The following is a 17,522-nucleotide window of genomic DNA, read 5'->3' as shown; positions in this document are numbered from 1 at the left end:
AGGGCCCTACTAGCCCACATCTTCAGAGGAGCATCAAGCCCTGCAGAGTCTGGGAGGGAACCGGTGGGTGTGTCCGTAACAGGAAGTGGATTCCACATTTGCTGCTCTGACCTCCAGGCTTCTTTGTGGGGGTCCTGGAGCTGTTAGGGTAACAGGGTTATGCTGGGATCTGGAGGAAGGGATCCAGCACCTAGGACCCAATGCGGCAGAACTCTGGAGAGCAGTGAGATATCCTATCTTAGGAAATTTCTGACATTTCCTGTGAAGACTTGGTGGATGTGGGGTCAGGAACAGAGCTCTAAACCAGGGAACCAAGGAGGCCTGGGTTCTAGTCCTTGACCTCAGCCAAGTCCCCATCCCATTCTGGCTCTGTTTACTTATCTGCATCATGAGAGAGTTGGACTTGATCAGGAAGGGCAAAAATAGAAGCTGCTCCTCTCCCTCCCTGCGCCCACAGCAGACATCACCAGTCAGTCATGGTACTCTTTTTTTCTGCTGAGTTCAGATGTGATCTTAACATCCTTTCCAAAGCAGTAACCTGGGCAGCAAAGACCAATGGATTGGCTTTGGCCTACAAGGTGACACCTTTTTGCCATCTTTGCAATGATGATGGCTGAGGTCCTTTCCAGCTTTGATCATCTATTGTATCTTCCATCCACGTTTCCTGAGAAGGGCACCTGGGTGTGCGCGAAGGTCTCTGGACCTGATGTTCAAGGATATCCCGGCTCAGACTCTGGCTACTGAGGAGGCCCCAGGGGAAGCCACGCCTGTCCTCTGTCCTGAAGCGCCTGTCTAGAAAGGGTGGGAGGGAAGCTGTGTCCCCAAAGAGGCAGGGGCTGGTGGGCCACGGGAGAGCCTTGTTCAGCTGCAGAGTTTTCAGAATGGAGTTGCTGGCCACCTGTATTCTGCAGAGAGAAGGACAATCTTAGGTTACGCCCTCTACCCTCTGCCTCTTAGGCCTACCTGCAGCCTCCAGGGCCAAGACATCTGGTCTTAACAGATGTTGGCCTGCACAAAGGAGGGCTAAATCCCTCTCATTCATTCAATGAACAGTTTCTGAGCACCTGCTGTGTCAGGCACTGTGCTGGGTGCTCTGGAAACAGATGAATAGGTCCCAGTCCCTGCCTTCAGGGAATTCCCACTCTTCTGGGCAAGGGGAAGCCGGGGTCCTGGGTGCTCAGTAGTGTGGCAGCTGTGCACGAAGCACAGTGGATGGCCTTTGCGCAGGTCAGGGAAGTCTTTCCAGAGGAGGAGAAAGGCAAGCTAGTCTTGTAGGGTGATTAGAAGTTCCCCAAGCAGCAGGAAGGTGTACATGCAGAAAGGCGGTATAGGCAGAGGGACTGGCATGTGCAGACCCCAGGAGGCTTGAAACCACTTGGTGTATTTGGAGAAACAGGAACAGTTCGGGGAGGGTGCATGATAAGGCTGAGGAAGGAAGCGGCACCACCCCCGCACACCTCCCTCTGGGCATGGAGGCCCCATGGGCCAGGCAGCTGTCTTAGAAAGACCATTCTGGCTTCCTTGGGTCAGAGTGGATCAAAAGTGGCAAGACTGGTGGCTAGAGGCCAGTTAAGAAGCTCTGGAAAAAGTTCTGATAAGAGATGACCAGGAGGGGCCTGCAGCTGGGGAAAGGAAAAATATATTTGGTGAGAGGCGCAGCAGAAATCAATGACTTACAGGGGACTGGGGGTAGAGGGGAAGACATGGAAGGGGCCCTAGGATTCTGGCTTGGAGGGTTGAACAGTCAGATAGGAAACATGGGAAGGAGCAATCTGGGGAGGGAGGTGAGGGCAGCGTTGACTGTTGAATTTGAGACCCTGGGACTCTGGGGAGTTGAGCAGAAGCCTGGAGAGAAGTCTGCATAGAGACATGGACTGGTGACATCGGCTCTAGGATGGCAGTAGGTGGCAAGGGTGTGGGTGAGTATAAACAGATATAAGGGTGAGGGGGAGCCTGGGGCACCAGCGGTGGGCGGAGAGCCTGAGGGGGGGATGGGGGCAAAGGCAGCGTGTGGGAGCAGCCCGCTGAGTCTAACACAGCTCGTGAGATCTGACCTGCACTGATGAGTGAGCAGACTGGGGAGGAGGAGGGATGGAAAAGGAAGAGGGGCCCCGGCTGGCGTGGCTCAGTGGGCTGCGCGCCGGCCTGTGAACGGCAAGGACTCCAGCTCAGTTCCCAGTCAGAGCACACGCCTGGGTTATGGGCCTGGCCCCAGTTAGGGGCACGTGAGAGGAGGCCCAGAAGCTGATCGATGCTTCTCTCCCTCCCTTCCCCTCTCTCTAAAAATAAATAAATAAATAAAAGCTTTAAAAAAAGGAGGGGGAGAGGGAGAGTAAGCTTCAGGGGATGAGGGGCATAGGAAGGGAGGTGACAAAAGGGACTCCAAGCCTCTTCTTCAGGATGAGCAGGGTGAGAAAGGCTGAGGGGAGGGAGCCAGAGCAGGAGGGGCCCAAATTCAGATGGGAGGAGGGGATGTGTGAGGCCAAGATTCAGGGCACAGGCTGGGGTCAATCTCAAGTGGATTTAAAGACCAGCTGGGTGAGCGGGACACCAACCAAAATGCAGGCTCTGGTGGCGGAAGACCAAGGCGGGCCTGCCTGGGGCCTTTATATACTCTGCGAGGAAGGGAGGAACTGCTGAGAGGTGGAGGGGGGTGGGGCCTTGATATAGGGTCCCAGTGATTCCAGGAAGAGGAGAGGAGCGATCTCTGGGCCTCAGACCTCTGACCCTCACCATGACCAAGGTACCCAATTTGAACCCTTCTCAAGCTAGCTTTCAGAAAGCCCTTCTTGTGATCTGACTTGCCCTGTACCCCCATTTACCTGGCTTCCTGGGACAGGCCTGGACCGGCACTTCCAGAGGACCGGGTGCTGGAGGGTGCGTGGTGGGCCCTCACTCCCTGGCGGCACCTCCATTTCCACCTCGGCATAGATGTTGCTGGGGGCTTCTCCAGGGCTGCCCCTGCCCATGGCATAGAAGGCTATGGGTTCATCAGGCTCCTGGTAGATGGGGTTGGAGGGCTTGCGGGACAGGGCCGGGCGAGGTTGTGGAGTGGAGCTTGTGTAGACTTTGGGGGATAGCTGCGGTTTGGCAGGGACAGGAGGCTTGGGCCTAGGTGGCTGGGAGGGCTAGGAGAGAAGGCGACAGCTGGGGAGGACAGTGGGTCAGAACAACCCAGGTAGGGTCAGGCCCCAGTAGGAGCCCTGCCCTCTGCAGACCCGCCCCTCCCAGCCGGCCCCACTCCTTGCAGGCTGCTGCCAGCTTGTGGTCTCTGGGCCCTCGCCTCCCTCCTGCCTGGCTTCCTCCAGGTTCCTCCAGCACAATACCTCCTTTGGCTCGCCGTCCCCTTCTTTCTGTGTGGGGACTCTGGGCTTCTCCTTTTTGAGAACTGGGCTATACTGGGGGTGTGGGTACTGGCTTTTGCTTCCAGAGTCTGATTCTTCAGTCCTTAGGGAAAGTCCTGCGGGCTCAGGAGTCTGCAGCGAAAGGAGGAGGCTTGAGGGACTTGACTGAGGACAGATGGCGGGTAGGGGTGGGCAGGTAATCCAGGAGGACAAAGTAAGTGGTCCAGGTGGAGGATGGGGCGGGGGCACAGGAATTTGGCCTGTGCTGGGTTCCCTGGGTGATGAAGAGGGTATGGAGGTGGCAGGGAGACCAGGGGGGTGGGGAGATATCTCTGGCCACAGGCAATATCTAGCATTAAATTCAATTTCATCTGGTACATAAGGCCAGGCAGGCCTCCCTTGTGCCTGTGGTTGTAAAAATCCAACAAGGCTTGGGAAGTTTTTAGCCAAAAAATTTTTGGCATGATAGACATCCAAGTCTATGTTTATTTCTGCACGTCCTGGAGGAGTACTTTATGGAGATATACGCTGGATATTTTAGGGCAGAGAGGCTGCCTCAGGGGAGATGAGCCTTACAGCGGGACAGCTCCCTCCCGTAACAGGTGTGTCTTTAGCTCAGCACTTAGCCCTGGGTTCAGGGATGCACCACATGCCCGCTCGTGCTGGTCTGCTCCAGCCACAGGGCTTCTCTTGTGCTCCTGTCATCCACCATGTGCATGTCTCCTGGAGGTGTACAGGCACCGCAGGCTTCATGGGTCCAAATCAGAATTCTTATTCCCTCTCCCAATCCCCTCCTCTCTCAGCTCTCCCTTTATGAATAAAATGTAGCACCTCCCCCCTGCCGCCAAACACACCTTAAGAATCAACCCTGACCCCTCTTTGCCCACATCTGATGGACACAGCCCTCCTCCTTCCACTGCCTCAGTGTTTTTGCATCTGCACGCTTCTCTCCGTGCCCACAGCTGCCGCCCCAGTCCAGGCCTCTTAAATCCTCCCCTTGCATTATCGTGCCCGGTCAACCCATTCTCCAACTCCGCAGGTGGTGAGCCTGCAGAAACTCTCCTAGCAATCCTTCAGTGGCTGGTGCCTGCCCGCTGCTCCATGACAAAGTTCAAACTCCAGAGAGCTTGAGTGACAAGACCCATTGAGACCCAGTCACAGAACTTGGTCTCCAGTAGCTCTGCCTCCAGCTCCATCAGTTCCAGCGGCTCCCCTCCCCTCCAGGCCCTGCTCTCACTCCTCCAGGGTCTTCAGGTCTTCTACTCCCACAAAACTCCACAAAAGAGCTGCCCATGGACATAGTTCCCACTTCTTTGAACTGATTCCAATCAAACTCCAAGAAGCAATTCTTGCCCAGGTCACCAAAGACGCCTTGGCTAAATCCAATGGTCGATAGTTCTGGACCTCTAGGAGCCCACTCTTCCCTGACTTGCTTTGCTTTTTTTGCTTGGCTTCTAGACCATCACCCTCTCCTGGTTTTCTCCTCGCTCTCTGGCTGCTCCTTCTCAATGTTCTTTGTAGGTTCTCCCTCATGTCTGCAAACTTTAAATGCTAGAGACTTGGCAGTCCTTTCTTTCCCATCTACACTCACTCCTAAGTGAGATTTCACCGCTCCCAAAGGCTTTAGTATCAATCCAGCTGCATGCTGATGACTCAAATATTTGCCTCTAGTCCAGACCTCTGTCCCAAACTCCAGACTCACGTATTCCAACCGCCTACCTGACATCTCCACATGGACAGTGAATGGATATCTCAAACCGTACATGTCAGAACAGACCTCCTGTTCTCCGCCACCCCTAGAATTGCTCCTCCTCTCGCTTCCTCCTCTCAGTCAGTGAGAACTCATCTTTTTACACTCATCGTCCAGTCCTGCAAAAACCCTTTCTACCCACCTTCAAAACAGCCAGTATTCCGCCTCCTCACCCCTCTGCCTCTACCGTCCTGGTCCAGCCTGCCATCATCTCATCTGAAGCATAGCAGTAGCCTTGACCTGGTCACCCCTGCCTCTCCCAAACTTGCCAGGCCATGTCACTCCCTGGCTTATAACTGTCCAGTGCCGTAACATCTCACTCGGCATAAAACCCCAAACCTGCACTAGAGCCTACAGGGTTTCCTCGCGCCACCTCCCTGATCTCATTTCCTGCCTTTCCACCCTGCTAGCTTCCTCATTGCTCTGGTTCTTCTTTAAAAACACCAAACATCCCGCCTCAGGGCCTTTGCTCTTGCTGTTCCTTCTGCCGAGAGGGCTTGTCCTCTAGTGGTCTGCATGGCCCCCTCCCTGACTTCATTCAGGGCTCAGTTCCATGTCCCCTTACCAGAGAAGCCTTCCCTGATGTCTCTATATAAAATAGCCCCAAACCTGTCACTCTCCGTCACTGCTTGGTTTTTCTTCTTAGCACTTACTTACATTACTTAACACACTATTATGTATTATCCGTTTGTTATCTGTATTGTGTATTCATTGTCTGTCTCCTCTTACTAGAGGGTTGGCACCATGAAGGCAGGGATATTTTGGTCAGTTTTGTTTACTGCTGTCTTCCCGGTGCGCAGACCAATGCCTTGCGGAAAGTGGTCCCTCAGAACTGCCTGAACTTCCTCAGAGAGGGACCCCTACACAGCTGCCCCCCTCTGTACTTCCTCCCATCACACCCTCCCACTTTTTTCTCATTATTTGTGTGTCTTTGCTCCTGGTAAGTAAGCTTCGTGGGTTTGGGACCCATCTGCCTTTCCATGGCTCTATTTCCAGAACCTGCCAGCATCTGGTTCATTCTGGGTACTTAGTAAATACCTCTTAATTAAAACCAAACATACAAACAAAAACAAATGAGCCATGAGCCCTCTTTTTTGGCTGGACTGGTCTTTCAAGGAGCCCTCCCGCAGCATGATCTTCCTCGAAGGGCTTCCCACGGAGGTACGTTGGCAAGGAGGCACAATGGGACAGTCTTGTCGGGTTGGGAAAGTGCCTGCTGCCGCGGTCCTGGGGCCTGGGCTATGGGTGTAGAGTGCGGCTGGCCTGGGTCCCTCGGGGAGGGTCAGGGTCAGGGTGAGGGTCAGGGCCGAGGTGGGGGAGGGGGCGCGTACCTCGCGGGCAAGGGGCTGGCTGAGCGTCTCCCCGTAGGGGCTCAGCGGAGACCCCGTGTAGTACCACAGCAGGTCCTGCAGCCGCGCGTGGGCGCTGTCCTCGCCCAGCACCACGTGGCGTCCGTCTCCGAGCTGAGCCAGCAGGAAGTGGCGACAGCAAGTCCGGCTCCTGGAGAGCGCCAGTCGGGATCAGACGGCTCCCTCGCAGCCCCAACCCTCCCGGCCCTGGCCAACGGCACGAGGCGTGATCCCTACCCGCCCCGCCCCCGCCCCGGCCCCAGGGCGTCCCACTCTCAGTGATGGGGGTGGGGAGGAGGAAGAGGAGGAGCTGAGGGAAGAGCCTGGCTTCTGTGAGCAGGCAACAATTTCGCCTCACACCCAGCCTCGGCACCCAGTCCCGCCCCTCCGATTAGCTCGAAGCCCGCTCCCTGTGGCCCCCGCGGGGCCCCGCCCCTCACCTGTAAGTCAGCACAAAAGTCACAGCGCTTTCGCTGAACCGCACCAAGTAGCATCCCTGTGGCTTGGTCTCCAGCAGCCTTTCAGCCTCCCTGTGGGTGATGGAGAAGAGACAGAATGCGGCTCTGACTCTTCCAGCCTTGTCCCCTGTCTCCCGGGCTCCCGTGGGGAACCCCTACACCCAACTAAGCGGACTGAAGTGCCTAGAGGACGGAGCAGGTGGGAGAGAGGATGTGGGCACTCCTCTTCCGCTGTAGCGCGGGGGTGTGGATGGAACCCAGGGTTCCCACCCAGGACGTATTCCAGCCCTCCATCCTCCCCCTGGAAGGGCAGCTGGTCGCCTGTCGGGGCGGCAGGGCGAGGGTAAATGGGAGCTGGGTGATGGTGATGTTGGTTCTGTTGTTGGTGCTGTGGCTGCAACAACAGAGATCTAATAGACTTCTAGATGTCAGAGTGAAGCTGAGAAATGGAGGAGGAGGGAGGAACTGCAAGGGAAAGAAGCAAGAGGAGAGGGCTGGGTGAACCAGAGGTAAAGAAGGGGTGAGAGAGAGCCTGAGACAGATGGAAACCATGAGAATTAGAGGCCTTAGATATAGGAGGATAATTGAGCCCACAGAGGGGAAACTGAGGCACAGAGTGGGTTGGGCTGGAGCCTCTCCAATGTTCTCCTCCAAAAGAGATGCCTTAGTGAAAGGCCTGGGAGCCTCCAGGAGTCATAGCCTGGACCAGCAGCCCCTGTCTACTCCCGACTGGCTGAGGGACCCAGGACTCGCCCCTGCCGCTCTCTGGGCCTGTGTCCTCCTCGGTGACTCACCTCCGAGTGATGAAGCCATGGAACCAGGGAGGGGCTGCCCCGTGCTGCAGGAGCCCATGGGCTTGGGTCTCCTGGAACCAAGCCCGGGTCTCGGCCTGCAGGGACTGGCCTTCCCTAGGCACCTCCTCAGCCTTTCCAGTGTCCTCTGGGCTGGGGGCAGCCCCCAGGGTCTGGGAAGATGCCTGGTTAGGGGAAGAATTCAAGGAGGGAAAGTAGCCATGATTAGCGGGCCTTCTGACGCCAAGCCAGTGGCTACCTTCTCATCTCCAGGCCCTACTGGGAATGAGGAGGAAGCTCCCAGCCCCCCATCACAGTTGGGGGGGGGGCTATTTTAAATATAATTGCCTAGAAAGTCCCTCCCAGGGTCTAACTTAAATCCCTTCTCCAGCTGTTTTGGTGTCTAGGGAATTTTTCTACTTCTCTCTGGGGACCTTTAAACCAGGATCAGTAGGCTGCTAAACTGTACTTAAGTGGGGGTGAGGCTTTCCAGATGGACAGGAAGTCATACACTAGCCTGGAGGATGAGGCGAGATGATGCAGGAGGTTACCCCGGAGCCTGGAATAAGGGAGAGCTCACCCTACAGTAGGGGCGCTGAGCTGGTTGGCAGCGGGGGTTTCCAAAGGACTGGGTGAGCTAGAAGGACTGAGATGGGGATGTGCTGGGCAAATCAAGGTCATAGACAAAGATGCAGATGTTTGTTTCTGGGACTTGATACATTGAGCCACCTGGGGACTCAACCTGAGGTTCCCAGGGACAGAGGAGCAGTGAGTGGGCAGTTCAGCACATGAAGAAGGGACCTCCCATCCTCTTTTCCTTCTTCTGTGCCATGTCCTTGTTGGCAGGCCCAGATCACTCCTGCTTTCTCCCCACTGGCCTTTGTTCATCTGTGAGTCCTCCCCCATGGGAGGCTTGGGAGCAGATGAAGGAGCTGCGCACCAGATTCCCACTCACCCCAGTGTGGGCATCCGGGGCTCTAGGGCTGAACTGGGCCTCCTCAGCTTTCAGGACCTGGAGTCTGGGCACTGGAAGCAAGCCCAGGCCTTGGCAGCTTTTGTAGGTCAAGTTCATGGGCTGGAAGGTGCTGAAGGTTGAGGTGGGGGTTTTGTGATTCCCTGTTAGCACAAAGAAGACAGGTGGAACTTCTCAGTGAGGGACTGCTTCTCTCTGCTGCTCACCCCTCCCCCAGGCTCAGAGGTGCCCTGCATGCCTTTGACCAGGAACCTGGAGGACTGGGACAGTTATGTCAGCAGGAGAAATGCAGGTAGGACAGCGGTGGGGGAAGGATTTCTTAGGAAGGAGGAGTATGGAGCCAAGGAGGCACAGGGGGCTGAGGCAGTGGAGTGACTTGTTGGGGAAACTGGGCACCAGAAAGGGGAGCTGGATGCCATCTGGCCTCTGGTGTCCTGGAAGTCAGTCCCACAACTGGGGGAGGGAGCCAGGTCTCTTCAGTGCAGGCCCCTCTTCTGGCCTAGGGTCCTCTGGCTTCCCTCATCCCTCCTGCTTACTCCTCCCTCCTCCCTGAGGAGCACACAGCAGACCCTCTGTTCTCAGGGCTGAGTGGCCCTGCAGTCCCAGGGAAGGAGAAGGGGTTGTGGGCACCCTGCAATCTGCCTTGCCAGCTCTGGCTTGGGGTGGTGCTCTGGCCCAGGAGAGAGCAGTCTGCGGGGGTCTTGTCTACTCCCACCCACAGTCTTCAACAGCACACTTACCTTGGGAGCCTATCTGGGCCAGGGGGAACTCCATGGGCACAGCCCGAGGGGGAGCGGGAGCCCGAGTGCTGGGTGTGTGTCTGTGCTCTCAAAAGTTGTGCACACTCAGCAACTCTCCTGTCGCCCGCCCCGGGGCAGGAAATGTCACTCTACCAAGAGCCCTAGCCCTGGCAGAGGACCCGCGTCATGGAAAGCCTAAGACAATTGTCCCTCCCCCGGAAGCCAGGCAACTGAAGATGGTTGTGGTGTGGTGGTTGTGTATTTGTGTCACACTGTGTTTAGGTGTTAGGAAGTCCTTGCTGTTCTCTGACCTGGGTCCCCCCTGATCCTTTGCTCCCTCACTCCAGACTGGGGCTCCTCTTCCTCTTTCTCTGTCTCCCAGCCTCTGCTCTGAGCAGTGGCAGCAGGGATGTCAACCTCAGGATAAACCCTAGAAGGTGCTCAGGCTCTGGATCCCCTGGAGATGTGTGCTCAGGATTCTGCTCTTAGGACACTGGGGTAGGGGACAGGGCTGCAACAGGAAGGATGTGGGTCAGACTTCTGGAAGGACATTTTGAGGTCATATGAAATCTGTGAGGCAAAGGTAGAAAGAAGGAGGCCTGACTGCATCCTCCAGCACAGAACCGAGCTGAGTTGGGGCAAACCAGGCAGTCCTGGAGGAAGGCAGGGAGAATTTCCTGCAGCTAGGCAGGGTGTTGTTAGCAGTAACACTACTGTTAGAAGTTGTTACTAGTAACTTCAATGCTGATGTCTTAAACTCGAGTGGGCTTGTATCTCTGCTGCACCAGAGGACTAATCCTATTTCTTTCTCTTTGATTCCTCACAAATGAGAAGGGGACCGGGAACATTGTCCCCATTTTCCAGAAGGGAAAACTGAAGCTCAGAGAAGTGCCTTGGCCAGGCTCTTTCAGTGGCTCAGAAGTTGGTGGCAGAGGTGGAACTAAAATCTAGATCCCTTACTAATTTCACCGTGCTTTAGGCCAATGGTCCATGACTATGTGCCAGGCGCTGTTCTTGGTGCAAAGACCCCAGAGGGGAAAAGGATCATGTCTGAAGGTGTCAGGTGGGGGAGACGGACTTGCCAATGGATACTTATTGTGACAAATCAATATGTGGGTGGTGCTATGGGAGTCAACCTCAGAAGCCCCTACTCTAGCCTGGGGTGGGTGGGTATGTGCATTGGAGTTGGGATGTCAAAGGAGAGACTGAGATGAGTTGGGGAGGATAAGTAGAGTTGAGAAAGATGGGGACAGGGGCAAACATGTGGAAATGCATGGAAGACAGAAATGGCACAGCACATGGGGTCGCTGAGGGGAGGATGGGACGGGACGGGAAGCTGGCTTGGAGGCTGCCAGCAATAGTTTATGTAGCTGCAGGGCACCAGGCCGATGGCATGCTGTCTTGCTCTGGGGAAGGAGTATGGACTCCCCACTCAGCCTGGATAGCGACTTCCCCACCTGCTGTGGGCAGTGGACCACTTTTCAAAGTGGTTACTGCTGGCCCAGCCACACCTGAGGCCTCATTCACCTCCTCCTGAGCTGCCTGCTCCCTCTCCCCTTCTTTAAAAACTGTTGCCTTACCCTTGGTCTCACCCGCAGTGGGTAGAAAGGGGACTGAGAGGTGCCTCCTAGAGGAGAGAGCTCTGACCTCACAAAGGGTTGTTCCCCAGATGGTGCCTGAGCCTTCAACAGGCCATTCTGTCATTCCATCGAGCTGACTCATTTTGGGTGACAGGGAAGACCAGTAAATCCTGGATTCGTGAGCCTGTGCTGTGCCTCTTTACTGTACAATGAGTTCTTTGGTCTGAGGCACTGTGATGTGAGATACCATACTGAGAGATCAGGCATTCTGTGAGCACATGGGTAATGCTGGAGTTTGTATTGATTCTGATAAGGACAAATCACTGCTGCCTCAAAAGGGGTAAGGGGTCTGCTCTAACCAACCTACCACTGTGTGGCTGGATGGTTTCTCCCCCTACTAAGGAACAGGGCTCAGTGTCAATCTCTCTTGAGAGCAAGCTGGCTGCTCAGCAGTAGCTCTCAACGTGGGCGAGCTAGCTCAGGTGATCCTGGGCCCATGCAAAGACTTTATCTTGCAACAAAGCCCGCTGTTTTATCAGCCCATTGTTCCAGCGGGGGGCGGGGGGGAGGATGGGGGCTAACGAGAAAGGCTGGCTGACGTCCACAGGGTGAGTTACCTTGCCCAGTGTTGTGGAAACGTGCCTCGGTCCTGGGCATGCCATACACTTAGTTCTTTCCCAGGCCCGTTTTCCTTCAATCTTTCCATTTTATTTTTTTCCAAGACTCTGACCATCTGGCCAAGACATTGCACGCTTCCCAGTAGTCCATGCACGTCCTTAATCTGGACCATTCCTGTGTACAAAGTGGATGACCAGTGCACACTTGCAGCTCTGACCCTTGGGAGGATTCCCTCTACCACTGCCCTTCGGGGACACCATAAATGGGACCATCAGTTGGGAACCCCCAGGAGGGCATACATGCGGGCTGCAGAAGCCATAGTGCAGTAGAGACAGGTGACTTGGGAGTCTGGGCTACCTGCTCATGCAATTTGCTTTGTTTTAAAAATTTTTTTTTAATTTATTGATTTTTATAGAGAATGGAAGGCGGGAGAAGAGAGTGAAAGAGAGAAACATAGATTTGTTGTTTCACTTTTTTATGCATTCATTGTATTCATTGGTTAATTCTTGTATGTGCTCTGACCCGAGACTGAATCCACAACCTTGGCTTTTGGGGATGATGCTCCAGACAACTGAGCTACCCAGCCAGGGCTCATGCAATTTACCTACACATTCTGGAGCAGCTCCAGCCTTGTCCAGAAGTATTACTCCAATCACATAATGGACTATTGCTTTGCCTGTCTAACTTTATGATGCATGGATCAGATAACATTCAGTTTATGGGGGTAGCTCAAGTTGAATGGTCAGGCATTCCATTTTTATTAGGGTCTAATAGCATACCAGTTGCTGTTTTTCAGATACAATTCTTTGTCAGAGAGGGCGTGGCCCTGTTCCAGAACATCAGGGTATGTGCTGCAATTCTCCATCAGAACTTGTCAGAGACTCCACACAACATCCTTCTCGACCACAGGTTTTCCAGCACCACTGGACATGCCGGATCACAAGGCCCAAGTACCAGAGCAGCTTGTTCACAGCCTGGGCCTGCTGCAGGGCCCTTTCTTGCTCTGGGATGCACCTGAAACTGTCAGCCTTCTGTGTCACTCAATGATTAGTTTGAAGTGGTATTCTCAAGCACAGCACCCCTTGTCTCCAAAATTCAAAGAAACCAAATGAATGCTGTGCTCTTTCCCTAGTGCTAGGAAGTGTAGGGTGTGGCTTCTTGTTCTTGACAAAAGCTGCAGACCAGGGCTTTTGGAAAGGAGGTGGTGAGCCCTGGCCAGATAGTTCATCTTGTTAGAACATTGTCCTGATACACCAAGGTTGCAGGTTTGATCCCTGGTCAGGGAATATGTAAGAATCAACCAATGAATGCATAAATAACTGAAAAAACAAGTCAGTATTCCTCTCTCTCTCTCAAAATCAATAAATAAATAATAAAGAAAAAATATTTCTTTAAAGAAAAGGGAAAGAGGTGGTATTCAAGGGAATCTGAAAACTGTGTCCAATATAGCAAAGATAATACATGCTAGTTTTTTTGCTTCTCTTATCTGCTTTCAGGGAACAAAGCAGATGAGTTCTGTTTTTACCATCCTGTGTTCTGTGTCCGGACTTTACCAATAGCCCACTATTACCTTGTATAATCAATTATTATTTTATAAACAACTGTCAGGGGCTGGCGTGTTATTTAAGGATTACCTGTCACTACTTCACAGGTGGGAAAACTGAGATCAAGGTCAACAGACTTAGCTTCAGTCACATGATGAGAACTTTACTCTGAGCCTGGCGGAGGCTTCCAGTTTAGGACTTCCAGGCTCTGTGGCTGAGGAGGGAGTGTTTGCTGTGAGCAAACACTGTGCTAAGTGTTTTACAGATATGAACTCATACACCCTGATAACAGGCCAATGACAGTGATTCCTACTACCATTCCCATTTACAGGCAGTGAATCTCAGAGCCGGGAAGTTAAGCAACTTGCTCAAGGTCACACGTTGGGAAGTGGGCATTAGAACAAGGTGAAATCTTGGGATCTCAACTACTAGCTAATAATGAATCAGGGATATAACTCCACATGGATGGGTGGCCACTACTTAACTGCTTTCCCACTGAAAAACTTCATGTTAGACAACTGAGTAGCAGAAAAGGAGAAGGGTTTTCTAAGCCTTTGGCTGTCACTAGGACAAAAGAAGCCTGTGGAATTTCCCTGAGAAGACTTCATACTTTAAAAAACCAGAATCCAAGAAACTTTTCTAACCACCAGCCAAAACTCTACACTTTTAGTAACCTATTATGCTTTGCAGCAATTTCAACCCCAAACATAGACTCATTTGCAGAAGCACTGTTTTTTTTTCCTCACCCCAGGATATGTGCCCTGATCTTTAGAGAGAGAGGGAGGGGGATGGGGGATAGAAACAGAGACTGAGAGAGGAACAGTAGTGTGAGAGGGAAACATCTATCAGCTGCCTCTCGCACAGGTTCCGACTGGGGATCAAACCCACAATCTAGGTGTGTGCCCTGCCGGGGAATCAAACCAGTGGCCATTCCATGTACAGGATGACACCCAACCGACTGAGCCACACTGGCCAGGGTAGAACCGCTGTTTTCGCAAGTGCTTTGCTGGCATTGTGAGCAGGCACGACACACTCTCCCAGTGTTACTGAAAGGAGCAGCAATATTTTAGATATTACATAGCGCCTTTTGTCTGAACAGCTCTAGGCATTTGCAGAACCAAAGGCATTACTTTATAATTACTCTTCCTGTATCTATTTAATCAACATGAATTCTATACCAACCCTATACCAAACACGCCAGGGACTAGGCATGGAAAAGTAAATAAAAACCCAGCAAACTATTCTTTTAGAGGTCACATCTGGGTGAAGAGAAATTCCCACAGTATGTAAACATTTTAGTGCCTCTAATTTCTTTATTGAAAAGGAACAGTTAACCAAATAACTACTCTAAAAGTGGGGTCCTGTGGATTGAAATGGTCAGCCCTTGACTCTGAACTCATAGGTCTTTTTTCCCCCATAGGTCTGCATGTGTCTGGCTGGGCTTCTAAAAATCACAGCTTTATTACAGATTTAGCACAGGAATTTATAATAAACCAGGCTTAGTCAGATTGTTCCTTGTTCTTATGAAGGTGTGGAAAAAACTTCTCTTTAAATAATATATGCTATAATAATCAATTTTTTGAAAATTATGAGGTCTTTTGCAAATGTAATGTTAATTTTGATATTGATAAATTAGATCACTAACTTGGTTAATTAATATGTATAGTAGGCTCAAAGAAAAACTCACAGACTTGAGCAGTGAATCAATGGCAGAAGAGATAGGTTTCTCAGTTTTTTCTTCATTCTTTTCCACTCCTAGGTAAAAACCTTCTCTTATTTATGTTGAATTCCCAGTGGCTGGCAAAATTCTGGCATGTGGGAGGTGCTCAATAACTATGTATTGACATGTTGAAAAAAATTTTACTTGTTTATTTTAAAGATTTTATGTATTTATATTTAGAGACAGGGGAAGGGAGGGAGAAAAAAGGGAGAGAAGCATCGATATGAGAGGGAAACATTGATTAGCCGGCTCCATACACACTCTGATTGATGACCTGGCCCCTAACCCAGGTGTGTGCCCTGACCAGGAATTGAACCAGTGACCTTTTGGTTTGTAGGATGACACTCAACCAATTGAGCCACACCAGTAAGGATTGTTGAGAATATTTTTAAAAAGGAGAAAAGAGCCCTGGCTGGTGTGGCTCAGTGGATTGAGTGCCGGCCTTTGAACCAAAGGGTCGCTGGTTTGATTCCTGGTCAGGGCACGTACCTGGGTTGGGGGCCAGGTCCCCTAGGAGGGGCACGCGAGAGGCAACCACACATTGATGTTTCTCTCCCCCTTTTTCTCCCTCACTTCCCCTCTCTCTAAAAATAAATAAATAAAAATCTTTTAAAAAAATGAAAAGGAGAAAAGAAAGCTTTTAGAGAACCAAAAACCCAGCTGTTTTAGGCAGACGCGTCCCCATGTTGACCTCATGCTGTGTGTGTCCCCCTCACTGGCCACTCTCATTCCAAGTGCATCTCCTCACACAGTCGAAGGCCAGCCTCTGTCTTGGGCAGATGTTGTCTTCCACATCACACCTGCGCCTGCTGTGGGCACCTGCATGGATGAGAGTTGCCACAAGATAAGGACATTATGCAACCGTAGAAAGAGTATAGGAGTTGGGTCTGTTTCAGCCCCTGCTCTGCCACCTATGGACTCTGTGACCTGGGGCACATCTCATTGACCCTCTAAACCTCAGTTTCCTCATCTGTAAAATGGAGATGAGCCAGGCTGAGCCATTTTATGTGGAAAATGAGCTGTGACTCAAGCACTGCTTCATCAACTGGCAAAGGCTGTTGTACGCAGTATCATCACTTTATTTATTATATCAATAGAGTTATAATAAGAAATGAATAGCTGCTCTGGCCAGGTGTCTCTGTGGGCCGGAGCATCATCCCATACACCAAAAGGTTGCAGGTTCAATTCCTGGTCAGAGCACATACAGGGGGCAACTGATGAATGTTTCTCACATTGATCTCTCTCTCTCTCTCTCTCTGCCTTCTCTCTCTAAAATCAATTACAAAAAATTTATTAAAAAAAAGAAATGGAGAGTCATCCAGGGGGTCCATTCAATGGAGGTGAGCTCTCCCACGATGCGTCAGCAGCCTGGCACGACAATGCAGCAGCAAGGGCATACGCGGCCCTTGCTCTCTGAGGCATTCATTCTAGTCGGGGAGAGAAAAAGAAACTTGTGAACAAATAAGAAATATAATTTCGGGCTGTGATAGGAGTTACCAAGATGATGATACAGGGTGTTAGATGCTTTGAAAGGTCTCTCCTGAGAATGTGCCATACACTTTAACCCACGGACCAGGTAAGAACGAGCCAGCCCTTCGCGGTCTGGGCAACAAGGGTAGCGGCCTGGAGCACTGGGCACAGTCACAGAGCCAGTCTGCCAGCCTCGGCCTGAGAGCCACCTTGGGGCCAGTGGGCTCCCTCGTGGGCTCCTGCAGGCGCAGTCATGCATTGCCAGTTTGCTTACAGCCTCCTGCAGCTGTGAATCTCTTGCTCGGGGAAGTAGGGAGGGCTGGCCCAGGCCTGCGATGGGGCAGAGCCAGCCTGAAAGGTATTGGAGAAGATGGAAACAGAAAAAAGGTAGGCAGGAGGGCTGTGGAATGGCTACGCCAAGCCCTTCAGCCCAGAAGTCTGCCGACCGCGCCCAGGCTCGGCAGAGGTCATCTTCACCTCAGGGTTCTGGCTTTTGGACACAGAAGGCCCTATAAATCGACTCTTTCTATCCCCCCAGAGTTGGCAGACGCCATGAGGGTTAGCACTGCTTGGTGTTATGTAACCCCCAATCCCTCACACCTGCTTGCCACCTTCTCAATAACCTGCCATTTAATTGATCACCAGGGGGCAGGAGCCACCTCAGTGCAGCCCCATCAAATGCCAGGGCTTTGCTCTGTGATGCTCTGTGTGGCTGGAATTATGCTTTGCACAGTCCACTGCTTTGATACACTTTGGGGTAATTGCAACAGAAGCATTTTTCACTTTTAAAATGGAATCGCTCACTCTCCTTGTCTGGAGGCCTGGGCCCAGGCCAGAAGCACCAGCAAGTGAAGGGTCCTCTCGGACCCAGGTACAGCTGACCCCTCCCACAACAGCTCTGTCCAAATGCAGACCAGGTTATGGGCCTGCCAGGAACCTCGCGTGTGCCTCCACATTTCATCTGACGAATGTCACTTGGAAAGCCTGAGCCTCTCTGAAGCCGTGACTTTTTCTTACCCTTATTTATATTTCATCCACTTCCACCTTATGCCAAGGACATCTGGGAAGTTACTCGATCACTCCAAGCTTCAGGTGCCTCACCTGGGAAATGAGGAAGAGCGCTTCTATGGAAGGGTTTGTGGGATTCCCGCAGCGAATGGGTGCTGAGCCCAGCAGAGTGTCTGT

At 52.3% G+C, this 17,522-nt stretch overlaps 1 protein-coding gene across 3 annotated transcripts; it reads right to left on the bottom strand.

The window, feature by feature from the left end:
* Positions 1–647: 647 nt before the first annotated feature.
* SH2D2A (SH2 domain containing 2A) lies at positions 648–9,440 on the bottom strand. Of its 3 annotated transcripts, none has more exons than XM_054562874.1 (8): positions 9,406–9,440; positions 8,648–8,808; positions 7,696–7,877; positions 6,884–6,973; positions 6,426–6,594; positions 3,327–3,476; positions 2,823–3,128; positions 648–905 (listed from the first exon to the last, which is right to left on the bottom strand). In XM_054562874.1, exons 1-8 carry the CDS (start codon positions 9,437–9,439, stop codon positions 738–740), a joined length of 1,260 nt encoding a protein of 419 aa, XP_054418849.1. In that variant the 5' UTR covers position 9,440; the 3' UTR covers positions 648–737. The 3 variants fall into 3 exon arrangements, with proteins under 3 accessions (XP_054418849.1, XP_054418850.1, XP_054418851.1); XM_054562875.1 differs by having other exon boundaries at positions 6,884–7,012; positions 8,720–8,808; positions 9,406–9,439; XM_054562876.1 differs by having other exon boundaries at positions 8,720–8,808; positions 9,406–9,439.
* Positions 9,441–17,522: the final 8,082 nt, after the last annotated feature.

The sequence above is a fragment of the Pteronotus mesoamericanus genome, unplaced genomic scaffold, assembly GCF_021234165.1.
Source record: "Pteronotus mesoamericanus isolate MK-2021 breed Mesoamerican mustached bat unplaced genomic scaffold, CSHL_Meso_final scaffold_705, whole genome shotgun sequence".
NCBI lineage: Eukaryota > Metazoa > Chordata > Mammalia > Chiroptera > Mormoopidae > Pteronotus > Pteronotus mesoamericanus.
This window is presented reverse-complemented; position numbering and strand designations above follow the sequence as displayed.

Bases quoted from the DNA above. Each gene is read 5' to 3' on its own strand.
- SH2D2A (XM_054562874.1), bottom strand. From the start codon at position 9,439: ATGGAGTTCCCCCTGGCCCAGATAGGCTCCCAAG. The intron at 3,129-3,326 runs GTATTGTGCTGG...CTTCTCTCCTAG, and splicing joins GGGACGGCGAGCCAAAGGAG to CCCTCCCAGCCACCTAGGCC. The intron at 906-2,822 runs GTAAATGGGGGT...TTCTCTCTGCAG, and splicing joins GGCCTGTCCCAGGAAGCCAG to AATACAGGTGGCCAGCAACT.